Raw genomic sequence first — 14,164 nt, forward strand, 5'->3', positions numbered from 1 at the left:
AAACATGGGTCCGAAGTCCAGATCTGCACTAGGAGAACAGTGGTGGCCTTGGGAACATTGCCTAGTCCCTCTGACCTCCGTTTCCTCAACTGTGAAGTGGGGATAATTATGACCACCTGAGTTCCTCTCTTGTACTCAGTGAGATGGTGTGTGGAAGGGTCTGGCACAGGACAGGTGCACTTTTTTCCTTTTGAGATGAACCCAAAATGTGAGCATTGCCATAATTCTTTTTTCTGGGAAGTGAAAAGCCTATTTAATGCCCTAGTAGGTCACACAGTGAAGGAGGCAGAGGTGACAGAAAACTAGTTTGAGGACAAGTGGTGAAGACAGCTCTGGAGACAGGAGAGGGGGCCTATGGTGAGCACTTCCTGCATGAAGGGCGTTGGATGCAGCCATTGTGGGTTGTAGGGTTTTTTAATAACATTTGTTGGTTTTTTTCTGGTTTTATGAGCAATCCCTGCATGCTCTGGAAGCTATGGAAAAATAGCTGGTGTGGGTTATTTTTGTCTTTCTAATCAGTAACCCTGAGGCCAACTTTGACCTTTTTGTGACAGAAGCCCAGCCAGGCATTATTGGAGACAGATGTGCCCAGGGCTGTGCTGTGTGCCTGACATTGGGGGTAACGGGGGTGACGGGGTCTTGGAGGCTTCGTCTGGGTGCATCGCTTGTGCCAAGGCTGAACCTCCTCATTCTTAATTTAGCATTTAGCAGGTGCCATGAAGGAGACCTAACCGTTCACACGTCTACAGAACTGAGCCCTGTTGCTCTCTGTTTGCTTCCCATATCCCAGTGCTTAACTTCCTTTACTGGGGTGACACCTGTAGGCTGGTACTGTGATGCCCTGAGTTAGGGAATTTGTAGCCCACTGAAGTGAAAGAAGACTCTGAGGCCAACTGCTGCCCAAGTCACCTCCAGGCACAGAGCAGTCCTGAAAATAAGGGAATGGGGATCATAAGAGCTTTGTCAGAAAATCAAGGGCACACGACCTAAGAGAAAGTAGCATGGAATTGGTGTTTCTAGTGTTAGCAAGTCTTGTTTGAATTGCTTTATGACATGTTTCTTACCTCCTGTCCACATGCGGACACTAATGAAAGCAGAATTCTTATCTTCTCCTTCACCTTCTCTAACGATGGCAAGTTGCCACACAACCTGCGTACAACTGGTTGCTTGCAGGGTACTGGGGTTAGGTGCATAGGCTTTGCCACCAAAGCTGGTTTGAACCCTACCTAGTTTTGCCACTGTATGCTTTGGGGCAAGTCATTTTCTCTTCTCATCTGTAAAATGGATGTGATGTCAGTACCTACCTCACAGGATGGTCTTAGGGATGAAAAGGGAAGAGTAAGAAGCATTTACTCTGGTGTGGAGTCTTTTATGAATACTTGTTAAAGGCAGCTCTTATGTTACTAATAAAATCCAGCAAAGAACCAGGGCAGAAAAGCAGAGTCCTACAACAGTATAAAGAGAATGGGGCAAATTGGGATGTTCCCCAAACTCCAGGCTCCTTTCATCTTGACCCACTGAGGTCTTTTGATTCCTTGACACCATAGGATAGCAGACACCACCATGTTTAAAGTGGTCTCATTTTCTAAGTGACAAGTTTTGTTTCTTAAAGAAGAGTCCCAACACTTAAAAATGTTTTTTTGTAATTTTTTGCATTTTTTCCCTACTGAAGCTGTCAGTGCCACAGCATTGACCACCTCTTTGGAAACAAGTTTGAAGGATCTGTAGGAAGTTTTCCGAATATCTTTATTTCTAAGTGGTTAGTCGTACCTTGAAAAGATGGTTTTGGTTTTTGGAAATCAGACATCACTTGGTGACCACGCTGGGGAATAACATTAGGTGGATATAGTACATCACATTTGCTCAAAAACAGAGTTCTGGGAGCAGTTTCCAAAGAGGGATTCTGAAATGTTTTGCTCATCAGCTGTTTAACATCTGATGATTATGTGGGTGTAAAAAAAAACTTTCTCATGTGCTTGTTAACAGTCTTCAGACCTCCCCTTCCTCCTCCTGAAGGTGTTAGAGAAGGCAGACTGGCATTGTGTCTTTTCCGAATTCTGCACTTGACGTGAGCAGAGGGGGTGTGTAGCCATGGTAGCCCCAACGCCCTGGCTCCACATGAGACCAGGAGATGAGGAGGAAGCAGGCCGTGATTCTGCTCTTTGAGGAATCGCCATTCCCGCCTGAGCGCGTGGGTGCAGAAAGGCTGATTCAGTTCCCAGCTCAGATTCTGAGACACTTTTTTGTTTTTCTGCTATTACTGTTTGTCAAAAGTTTCCCATGTGCTTTTTATATAAAAGCGAGGAGGTAAAGGCACTCATTTCTTCACAAACTGTAAGGATCTCATGCACCTCCCTGTGAATCCCCACTTTCAGGATTAACATTGAAAGATGAATTTTTTCAGCGCTAATTAATTTATAGGAAGTGTTTTCATTGCTCTTTGAATGAAAGTTCTTGCCACTTTATGCTGTAACAAAGACCCCGAACCACTATGAAAAGAATTGAGTTGTAATGCATACACTTTTGAAAACCCAGGACAATTTTTATTTCATAAATTCTTCTGCTGCAGTAAGTTGAAATATGCATAAAGGGAAGCTCCAACACTTTTTTATTAGCCACACTTCACACATTAGAGACCCAGTAGCTGTTAAAGACAATAAGCCTAGAACGTCCTGGTGCCATCTCTGCACTCAGCATAAGCCGCTCCCAGAAGGTGGGCTTCTCCAGGATCAGGGGCATCAGTGACATAGAAGCCTCGTTCTTCTATCGCCCGGTAGAGTGTGATGTACTTGGAAGCCTTCCTTGTCCTTGGGACCACGAACTTCTCCGTGAACTCATTCTTGTCCAATCTCTCCTTGCCCTCTGTGGTCAGGACACAATTAATGAACATGAGGGTGTAGCTGTAGCAGTTGTGGTGGTCTTCTTCATACCTTACAGGGCAGAGACATTGAGGAGACGAGGCTTAGCCTGAGCTGCTTACTGAGCCCACATGTGCGCCGGCCCCCTTGACGGCAGAGCCACCAGAGGTGCAGTTCTGAGAGACGCTTGGCACCTTGGGCTATTTCCACTTGCAACCTAAGTTCAGCTAGGACTCTCCCAAATGGTCCAGAGTGGTGACTTAAGCTGCCTACAAACCCCCATTTGCAGAACTTAATTTCACTGAAATTCTAGATTCTGGAAGTAGAGTTCTATGTCTGAGTTTTACGTTACACCACAGTGTCTAAACTTATTTCAAGGGAAGCATCAAGACAGTTTAAGTCCACAGGTATGCTGTATACATCTACAGTGATGAGAGAGCAAGGAATTAAGAAATTAATTTTAAGCTGAAACTAAAAGGGGGGAAGCTTTAAATAGGTTTACATTTTGAACATCATGTAAAGTTTTTTGTTTTAAGGGAATTATAGTACTGTGCGTTTTGTTGGACATGTTATTTAAAGGCCAAGTATGTAAAAATAGCTAGACAAATAAGTAAAATAACTAGAGCACTAAGTTCTGGTCCTTTCAGCTCATCCAGTGCTATGATTCTATGGTATGAGTGTGTGCTGGCTCACTTCTGCAGAAAACCCCAAGTAACTCAACCCCTGCTTAATTCTGTTATAGACACTACTATCTCAGGACAGGCTCAATGTGAAACTCAGGGCAGCTTAGAGTCCCCTGTGAGCTGGGATCACACCTGGGGCAAATGAGGACCAGGATGTGGTGGTCCTTGCAGCCCCGTCCTACCTGTGAGGTAGCCAGGCCCCCGCGGTGGAGAAGTCTTCTAGGTACTTGTCCCACTGGTCCATCAGTCCAAACATGCCAGGCTGCAGGAGCGGGATGCTTACACTCTGCTCCCAGCCAGCTTTGTCTCGCTGGACACCGTGCACCGTGTAATTATAGACGACTCCTGCCGCCAGAGCCAAAGGCAGGCAAAGCATAAGGGAAAAGGCACCCGGTAAACCTGACAGCAGCCACCTGGTAGCTTCACCCCCCCAGACACCCAGCCCGCACTTGCCAGTCGCTGTCAGCACGCAGTCAAGCCTCTCCTCCAGGAAGCTCTGCCTCCCCTGCCCCAGCACCCAGCACCTGAGGTAGCCCCAGGGAGCAGAGGCAGGAGAGTCATCTCCAAGTATTTTTGTGGAAGTTCTCCATTTACAAAGGGTCCCTCCTCTTTCCTTAGATAAGCAGCAGGTTCCTGCTGACAAAGATTGATGCATATGTGCCTGCTTGTGCCCAAGTCACCAAGTTCAAAACCAAGTCCTAGGCTTTTCTTCCCAGTGTCCTCCTGCCTCACGGGGAGGAGGAAGGGCTGTATGAGACATCGCCTGTGAGGCCTGATCTCAGCTGCACCTGGCTGGTCTCCCTCACCGGCCCAGGTCTACACCTTTCTGCAGGTGGCGTTACTCAGGCCTTTTCCTGCAGACTGCACCCTGTACCATTTGTTTAAATGTGCTGCTTTTCTTACTTTTTAATGCAAACCATCACAGGTCCCCCACGGGCTCAGGGGCTACCCCCCCCCCCCAGTTTATCCCTGGGACCACTGCCTGGCCCCTGGAGACCCTGGAGTGGGAGGACCCAGAGGCCATGGGCTGAGTATAGGGTTGGGGAGTAGAGGTTCTGCTTCTAGCACAAGTTGAGGTCTTGGACAACTCAACTTCCCTGGACATCTGTTTCTTTGTCCTCTCTTTAAAAACTAACAAAAAAACCCCACACAGGTTTATGTTGCTCTTGGCTGAGAAAACATTAAAGAGCTTTCAAATACAAGTATTATTAGTGTTGCCAGTATTTTTTCTCCAGAAATACTACTGTCTGATAACCAGGTATTGTGGGAACTTTTTAAGCTGTGAAAATGCACTTACCTTTTGTGTTGGTTATTCCCACATGCAGATCAGACCTTCCGTCATACTCCCTGAAAGAAACACATGCATTTTTGTCCTCTCATTTGCACATACTTGGCATGTAGAGTTGGTATTCAAAGTAGGAGGAAAGGAGTTCCCATTGCGGCTCAACGGGTTAAGAACTCAACATAGAATCTGTGAGGATGCAGGTTCAATTCCTGGCCTCTTTCAGTGGGTTAAGGATCCAGCATTGCCATAAGCTGTGGTGTAGCTCACAGTCGCGGCTCAGATCCCACATTGCTGTGGCTGTGGCGTAAGCTGGCATCTAATGGCTCCTCTTCGACCCCTAGGCTGGGAACTTCCATATGCATCAGGTGCAGCCCTAAAAAGATAAATAATAAATAAAGGAGAGCCGTGAGCCTCCCGTCTTGGATGGTGCCAGGTCTTGGCACCAACTGCCAGGTTAGTGGAAGCCCTGTTTCAGAGCCGCTTGAGCCGAGAGTAGAAAACACTGTCACACACCCACTCTGGATTTTCCCAACCCCCCAGCACCAAATGAGGACACCCAGTAGGCCAGCCCTGCTAGAATAAGGTCAGCCTGATGCCAGGCCCCATGGCAGAGGGACTCGCCCGGCATCAGCTTCTTACTCTTTCCTCCTTACCTGTGAGGTGAGCCTGCTCCTTCAGGCCAGCATGGCTGAGAGGATTCTGAATGCATAGCAGTGCCCTTCTGCCTCTAACACTGACACAGCCCAGTTCCATCCTGTAGCCCATGGCCACAGCCACTTTTCCTAGAGTGCCCTTATTCTCTAAAATTATTTACTTATTTTGCTTTTTAGGGCCACATGTGTGGCACATGGAAGTTCTTGGGCCTGGGGTCAAATTGGAGCAATGCCAGAGCCGAACCCCCTCAACAACCCACACCACAGCTCACGGCAACGCTGGATCCTTAACCCCCTGAGCAAGGCCAGGGATTGAACCTGCATCCTAGTGGATACTAGTTGGGTTCATTTCTGCTGAGCCACAATGGGAACTTCCCAGAAATTATCCTTTACCTGAGACTGCATGTCAGATGGATATCTCCAGGTAATTTAACCTCCATATATGATCCCAGGCCATCACTTACTCACCCTGAAATTTTCTCTCATATCTGCTTCCTTATCTAAAGCAGAAATATCATAAGCCTCCCAGCAAGCCAGTCATAAGAATAAAATGCCTGTTGAGTGCCACCACATAGAGGTGTCAGGTAAATTAGAGGTAATTTGTAAATGACAAAGCCCCTCTGTCAGACCACAGGTCTGGATGTTTTCACCCTCATTAAAGCGAGTAGTCCCGGGCTTTAAAGTGGCCAAGGAGGAGTTCCTGTTATGGCTCAGCAGTTTAAGAACCCATTATAGTGTCTATGAGGATGCAGGTTTGATCCCTCAGTGGGTTAAGAATCCAGCATTGCCATGAGCTGTGGTGTAGCTCACAGAGGGGGCTTAGGTCTGGCATTGCTGTGGCTGCAAAGTAGGTTGGCAGCTGTAGCTCTAATCTGATCCCTGGCCCTGGAACTTCCATATGCCACAGGCACAGCCCTAGAAAGAAAAAGAAAGAAAAATAAATAAAATGGGCAAGGATACAAACAGCTACCCCACCTTCTTCAGAAGGCTGTCTCAGGCCATCTTGTTGCAGCCAATGTGAGTTTTTGAGACCCTGCAGGTTCAGAGGTTGAACAGAAGCTAGAAAAAACATTAAGTCTTGGGTCTGACTGATTACGGAGCTGAACCTGATGTGTGCCGGGCAAGATCACACCCTGTGGGTACAGCTTCCCTCTGTTTCCTGCCTAAACCATAGCCATTCCCTCCCACTCCAGTCTTCTTGCCTTACCTTCAGTTATTTCCCAGTCATGCAACAGAGGTCCGCTGTGGGCCTGTCAGTTTATGTGAAGGTCTAGTGACACCACAGGAAATAAAGTGAGGCTCCTGTCCTCACAGAGTTTGCTTGCTTCCAGAGAAGACTTTTTTAGTTTTAGTTTAACAGGTTTTAAATAGATTGATAAGTGCTGTGAAGCAGAAAAAATAGTGCTACAGAACTTCTCCAGGCAGAAAAGAAACGGTCACAACTAGAAACAAAAATACCACAAATGACAAGGCTCACTGGCTCATATATACAGTAAAGGTAGGAAATCATCCATGCATAAATATGCTACCAAAGTCAGAAATTATGAGAAGAGGAGAGTACAAATGCAGGACACTGGGATGCACTTGCAATTAAGAGACCAACAACTTAAACAATCTTGTATATATATAGACTCCCATATCAGAACTTCAGGGTAAATGCAAACCAAAAATCTACAATTGATACACACACAAATAAAAAAAATCAACTCAAATACAACACTAAAGATAGTCATCAAACCAGAAGAGGAGAGAACAAGAGAAGAAGGGAAGAAAAAAGCAACAAAAACTAGTCCAAAACAGTTAATAAAATGGTAATGAGAATATACGTATCAATAATTACCTTAAATGTTAATGGACTAAATGCCCCAACCAAAAGACATAGACTGGCTGAATGGATAGAAAAACAAGATCCATATATATGCTGTTTTCAAGAGACCTACTTCACTTCTAGGGACATATACAAATTGAAAGTGAGAAGATGGAAGAAAATATTCCGTGCGAGCAGGAATCAAAAGAAAGCTGGAGTAGCAATTCTCATATCAGACAAAATAGACCTTAAAATAAAGAATATTTTGGAGTTCCGATTGTGGCTCAGCGGAAACAAATCCGACTAGGAACCATGAGGTTGCAGGTTCGATCCCAGGTCTCCCTCAGTAGATTAAGGATCTGGTGTTGCTGTGAGCTATGGTGTAGGCCAGCAGCTACAGCTCCAATTTGACCCCTAGCCTGGGAACTTCCATATGCTGCACATGCAGACCTTAAAAAAAAAAAAAAAAAAAAAAAAAAGGTGCCAGAACTGGGAGTTCCCTTCATGGCACAGTGGTTAACGAATCTAACTAGGAACCAAGGCGGGTTCGATCCCTGGCCCTGCTCAGTGGATCCGGCATTGCCATGAGCTGTGGTATAGGTTGCAGATGCGGCTCGGATCCCACATTGCTGTGGCTCTGGCATAGGCTGGTGGCTACGGCTCCGATTAGACCCCTAGCCTGGGAATCTCCATATGCCACGGGTGCGGCCCTAGAAAAAGGCAGAAAGACATTAAAAAAGAAGAATCTTTTAAGAGACAAGGTAGGACTTTACATAATGATCAAAGGATCAATCCAAGAAGAAGATATAACAATTTTAAATATATATGCACCCAACATAGGATCACCTCAATATATAAGGCAACCACTAACAACCTTAAAAGGAGAAATTGACAATAACACAATAATAGCAAGGGACTTTAACACCCCAATTATGGCAATGGACAGATCATCCAGACAGAAAATCAACAAGGAAACACAGGCCCTAAATGAAACATTAGACCAGATGGACTTAATAGCTATTTATAGGACATTCCATCCAAAAGCAGCAGAATACACATTCTTCTCAAGTGCACACAGAAGATTCTCTAAGATTGATCATATTTTGTGCCACAAAGCCTCAGTAACTTTAAGAAAATTGCAATCATATCAAGCATCTTTTTCGATCACAACACTATACGGATGGAAATCAACGAGAAAAAAACTGCAAAAAGCACAAACACGAGGAGACTAAACAACATGCTACTAAACAACCAATGGATCACTGAAGAAATCAAAGAGGAAATTAAAAAATACCTAGAAGCAAATGACAACAAAGAGACAACACTCCAAAACCGGTGGGATGCAGCAAAAGCAGTTCTAAGGGGAAGTTTATAGCAATATAAGCCTACCTCAGGAAACAAGAAAAAGCTCAAATAACCTAACTTTATTTATCTATCTTTTTGTTTTGTTTTGTTTTTTGAGGGCCGCACCTGTGGCATATGGAGGTTCCCAGGCTAGAGGTCTAATCAGAGCTACAGTTGCCAGCCTATGCCATAGCCAGAGGAACGCCAGATCCAAGCCTCATCTGTGACCTACACCACAGCTCACAGCAATGCCGGATCCTTAACCCACTGAGTGAGGCCAGGGATTGAACCTGCAACTTCACGGCTCTTATTCAGATTCATTTCTGCTGCGCCATTATGGGAACTCCAACAACCTAACTTTAGATCTAAAGCAGCTAAAGAAAGAAGAACAGACAAGACCTAAAGGTAGCAGAAGGAAAGAAATCATAAAGATCAGAACAGAAATAAATGAAATAGAAACGAGGAAAACCATAGAAAAGGTCAATGAAACTAAAACCTGGTTCTTTGAAAAGAACAACAAAATTGATAAACCCTTAACCAGACTTATCAAGAAAAAAAGAGAGAGGACTCAAATCAATAAAATTAGAATGAAAAAGGAGAAGTAACAACAGACATCACAGAAACACAAAGGATCATGAGATGACTACATACAACTAAATGCCAATAAAATGGACAACCTAGAAGAAATGGACAAATTCTTAGAAAGGTACAATCTTCCAAGATTAAACCAAGATGAAATGGAAAAGGTGAACGGACCAATCACAAGTACTAAAATTGAAACTGTGATTTAAAAACGTCCAACAAACAAAAGTACAGGACCAGATGGCTTCACAGGGGATTTCTATCCAACATTTAAAGAGATAACACCTATCCTTCTGAAACTATTCCAAAAAGTTACAGAGGAAGGAACAGTCCCAAACTTATTCTATGAAGCCACCATCACCCTGATACCAAAACCAGACAAAGATACCACAAAAAAAGAAAATTTACAGGCCAATTTCACTGATGAACATAGATGAAAAAATCCTCAACAAAATACTAGCAAACCAAATCCAACAATAAATGAAAAGTATCATACCACCATGACCAAGTGGTATCTATCCCTGGGATGGAAGGATTCTTCAGTATCCACAAATCAGTGTGATACACCACATTAACAAACTGAAGAATAAAAACCATATTATCCTCTCAATAGATGCAGAAAAAGCCTTTGACAAAATACAACATCCCTTTCTGATAAAAACCCTTCAGAAAGTGGGCATACAGGGAACCTACCTCAACATAATAAAGGCCATATATGACAAACCCACAGCTAACATCATTCTCAATGGTGAAAAGCTGAAAGAATTTCCGCTGAGATCAGGAACAAGACAAGGATGTCTGCTCTCACCACTAGTATTCAACATAGTTTTGGAAGTCCTAGCAATCAGAGAAGAAGAAGAAATAAAAGGAATCCAAATTGGAAAGGAAAAAGTAAAACTATCACTATTTGCAGATGATGTAGTACTATACCTAGAAAATCCTAAAGATGCTACCAAAAAACTATTAGAGCTCATCAATGAGTTTGGCAATGTTGCAGGATAAAAAATTAATACACAGAAATCAACTATATTTCTATATACTAACAATGAAAGATCAGAAAGAGAAATTAGGGAAACAATCCCATTTACCTTTGCATCAAAAAGAATAAAATACTTAGGAATAAACCTACTTAAAGAGACCAAGTCTGTACTCTGAAAACTATAAGATGCTGATGAAAGAAATTAGAGATGACACAAACAGATGGAAAGACATACTATGCTCTTGGATTGGAAGAATCAGTATTATCACAATGATTATACTACCCAAGGCAATTTACAGATACAGTGCAATCCCTATCAAATTACCAATGGCATTTTTCACAGCACTAAAACAAAATATTTAAAGTTTGTTTGGAAGCACAAAAGACCCAGAATAGCCAAAGACATCCTGAAAAAGAAAAATGGAGTTGGGGGAATGAGGCTCCCTGACTTCAGACTATACTACAAAGCTACAATCACCAAAACCATATGATACTGGCACAAAGACAGAAATATAGAGCAATGGAACAGGATAGAAAGCCCAGAATTAACCCCACATACCTACAGTCAACTAATCTATGACAAAGGAGGCAAGAATATACATAATGGAGAAATGAAAGCCCCTTCAATAAGTGGTGCTGGGAAAACTGGACAGCGTATGTAAAAGAATGAAATTAGAACACTTCCTAACACCATACACAGAAATAAACTCAAAATGTATTAAAGACCTAAATATAAAACCAGATACTATGAAACTCTTAGAGGGAAACATAGGCCAAACACTCTCTGACATAAACCACAGCAATATCTTCTCAGATCCACCTCCTAGAGTAATGACAATAAAAACAAAGAAATGGGACTTAATTAAACGTAAAAGTTTCTGCCCACTGAAGGAAACCCTAAACAAAACAAAAAGACAACCCAAAGAATGGGATAAAATATTTGCAAATGAAGCAACTGACAAGGGAATAATCTCCCAAAATTTATAAACACCTTCTGCAGCTCCATACCAAAAAACAAACAACCCCATCAAAAAATGGGCAGAAGATCTAAACACACAGTTCTCCAAAGAAGACATACAGATGGCCAAAAAACACATGAAAAGATGTTCAACATCATTCATTATTAGAGAAATGCAAATCAAAACCACTATGATGTACCACCTTACACTGGCCAGAATGGCCATCATCAAAAAGTCTATACACAATAAATGCTGGAGAAAAGGGAACCCTATTACACTGTTGGTGGGATTGTAAATTGGCAAAACCACTGTGGAAAACAGTATGGAGATTCCTCAGAAAACTAAAAATGGAATTACCATTTGATCCAGCAATCCCACTCCTGGGCATCTCTCCAGAGAAAACCATGACTCGAAAAGACACATGTACTTCAGTGTTCATTGAAGCACTATATACAGTAGTCAAGGCATGGAAACAACCTAAGTGTCCACTGACAGAGAAGTGGATAAAGAAGTAGTGGTACATATACACAATGGAGTATTACTCAGCAATTAAAAGGAACGAAATATCAGCATTTGCAGCAACATGGATAGACCTAGAAATTATCATGCTAAGTGAAGTCAATCAGGCAGTGAGACACCAACATCATATGCTATCTCTTACATGTGGAATCTAAAAAAGGACACAGTGAACTTCTTTGCAGAACAGATACAGACTCATAGACTTTGAAAATCTTATGGTTTCTAAATGAGACGGGGGGTAGGGGGACGTGCTGGGGGTTTGGGATGGAAATGCTATAAAATTGGGTTGTGATGGTTGTTGTACAACTATAAATGTAATAAAATTCATTGAGTAATAAAAAATAAAAAAAGAAACTAACTCAAAGTATTCTTTTGATGAGATTTATCTGCTGGGTCATTTTCCCAGTTAGCCTCAGCACAAAAATCTATGAGTAAAAAATTCTCCAGGTGATCGATTCCTCTCAACATTGTCTAAGAGGTTCAACCTTCACATATTCTTACACGTCTCATTCCAGGAAAGTGCACCCCCTCTTATTCTGATAAAGCAAACTGGCCTAGATTTTAGGATTTAACATCAAAACACTGAAAAGATTATCCACCAAGTCTCACACAATATAGCACATGTTAGAAAAAGAAACTTTAAGGAGTTCCCTTGTGGCACAGCAGGTTAAGGATCTGGCATTGTCACTGCAGCAGCTCGAATCACTGCTGTGGCTCGGGTTTGATCCAGGAACTTCCACATGCTATGGATGCAGGCCCAAAAAGAAGAAAAGAAAACGGAACTTTTAGTGACTACAACACAGGAGGAAAAGTTTTATACAATCCAATGCCACACTTAAAACACCATACCTAAGAAAGGTCCCTTGAGTGGGTCTGAGGAGGAATGAACACTTTTCATGGTGCCCGTTGGTAAACGGATTGGAGATGCTGATAGGAGCTTCCTCCAGCCTCCTGGAGCCTACGTCATGCCTGCAGAGGGGACAGCGTGGTGGCACACTGAAGCTGTAGATGGACTTCTGACAGTGGTTGAATTTGACTATAGGCTTCCCAGCCTCTGTGCCCTGCATGGTTCTCCCCTCCCGGGCAAGCAAGGGAGACTTCTCTGGGACTTCCTTTTCCTTGTTACACAGCCAGCAAATGCCTTCCATCCAGGGAACCTGATCACAGTGATGTCATTCTGACTGGCGGCTTCAAAGCCAAACCAGCTAGGGTTAACCTGTAACCAGGCCTCCCCAGAAGCAGGCGTCTTAAAGAGCTAGTTTCATTTGTGCTCACAACATGCTTTCTAGCCTTTGAACATTTTGCACCCGTCAATAGCCAGCTCCCACTCATCCTCTAAAGCCCTACTTTTCTTCGAAAACTTCCTCAGCTTTCCCCAGCGTTTCCTTGTGCTACCAGTGCTGTATTTGTTTCTACCAGAGCTGTTATTTAGTCATTTGTCTGTGGGTTTCTTGGAGTCAGGGACCTACATATGTTTTTGTTTTTCTAGAATATATTGTTTGGATTTTGAACAAATAAATGGGATCCTTACATTGAGGCAATTTTTCTTTTGATATTTTATGTTGTAAAAGTTATCTTGCACGGAGTTCCCGTCATGGCTCAGTGGTTAACTAACCCAACGAGGATCCACAAGGATTTGGGTTCGATCCTGGTCCTGCTCAGTGGGTTAAGGATCTGGTGTTGCCATGAGCTGTGGTGTAGGTGGCAGACACAGCTCAGATCCCACATTGCTGTTGCTGTGGCGTGGGCCATCAGCTAAAGCTCCAATTCGACCCCTAGCCTGGGAATCTCCATATGCTGCAGGTGCAGCCCTAAAAAGACAAAAAGACCAAAAAAAAAAAAAGTTATCTTGCTCATAAAAATTTAACTGCACACTTAGGAATAAGGATGGAGGTTACGCTGCATAGTGTATGGCCTTGACGAGGGCATGAGGGGTTCTGGGTCTTTGCTTGTGCTGACTCAGCATCTAGATGCTGATTATATGAGTATTCAGTTTGAGGAAATTCACCAAACTGTACATTTTACTATATGCACTTTTTTGGTTTGTTGGCTTGGGGTTTTGTTTGTTTGTTTTGCCGCACCTGTGGCATGTGGAAGTTCCTGGGCCAGGCATCAAACCTACACCACAGCAGCAAACCCAATCCACAGCATTGACAACATCAGATCCTTAACCCACTGAGCCACTGCCACTATATCACTTTATTATTCTTCAGCTTTAAAATAATTTTAAGTAACGGCACAAAAATATATGGGAAAAAAGGTAATGCCCCCTGTTCCTCCATAATGTAATATAACATTTTTCTACCCAAAGTATTGTACTCCTGGGGAAAATCTAAGAGGTAAAGTAAATGAATTTTTTTTTTTTTTTTTTTTTGCTTTTTTATAGGCCTGCGTCTGTGGCATATGGATGTTCCCAGGTTAGGGCTTGAATCTGAGCTGCAGCTGCTGGCCTACACCACAGCCACAGCAACTTGGGATCTGAGCCGTGCCTGCGA

General features: G+C 43.1%; 1 protein-coding gene across 1 annotated transcript; it reads right to left on the reverse strand.

The window, feature by feature from the left end:
• On the reverse strand, positions 2,519-13,157 carry MKRN2OS (MKRN2 opposite strand). Its single transcript, XM_021069346.1, has 4 exons — positions 12,519-13,157; positions 4,839-4,888; positions 3,724-3,886; positions 2,519-2,930 (listed from the first exon to the last, which is right to left on the reverse strand). Exons 1-4 carry the CDS (start codon positions 12,815-12,817, stop codon positions 2,663-2,665), a joined length of 780 nt encoding a protein of 259 aa, XP_020925005.1. The 5' UTR covers positions 12,818-13,157; the 3' UTR covers positions 2,519-2,662.

The sequence above is a fragment of the Sus scrofa genome, chromosome 13 (assembly GCF_000003025.6).
Source record: "Sus scrofa isolate TJ Tabasco breed Duroc chromosome 13, Sscrofa11.1, whole genome shotgun sequence".
Lineage (NCBI taxonomy): Eukaryota > Metazoa > Chordata > Mammalia > Artiodactyla > Suidae > Sus > Sus scrofa.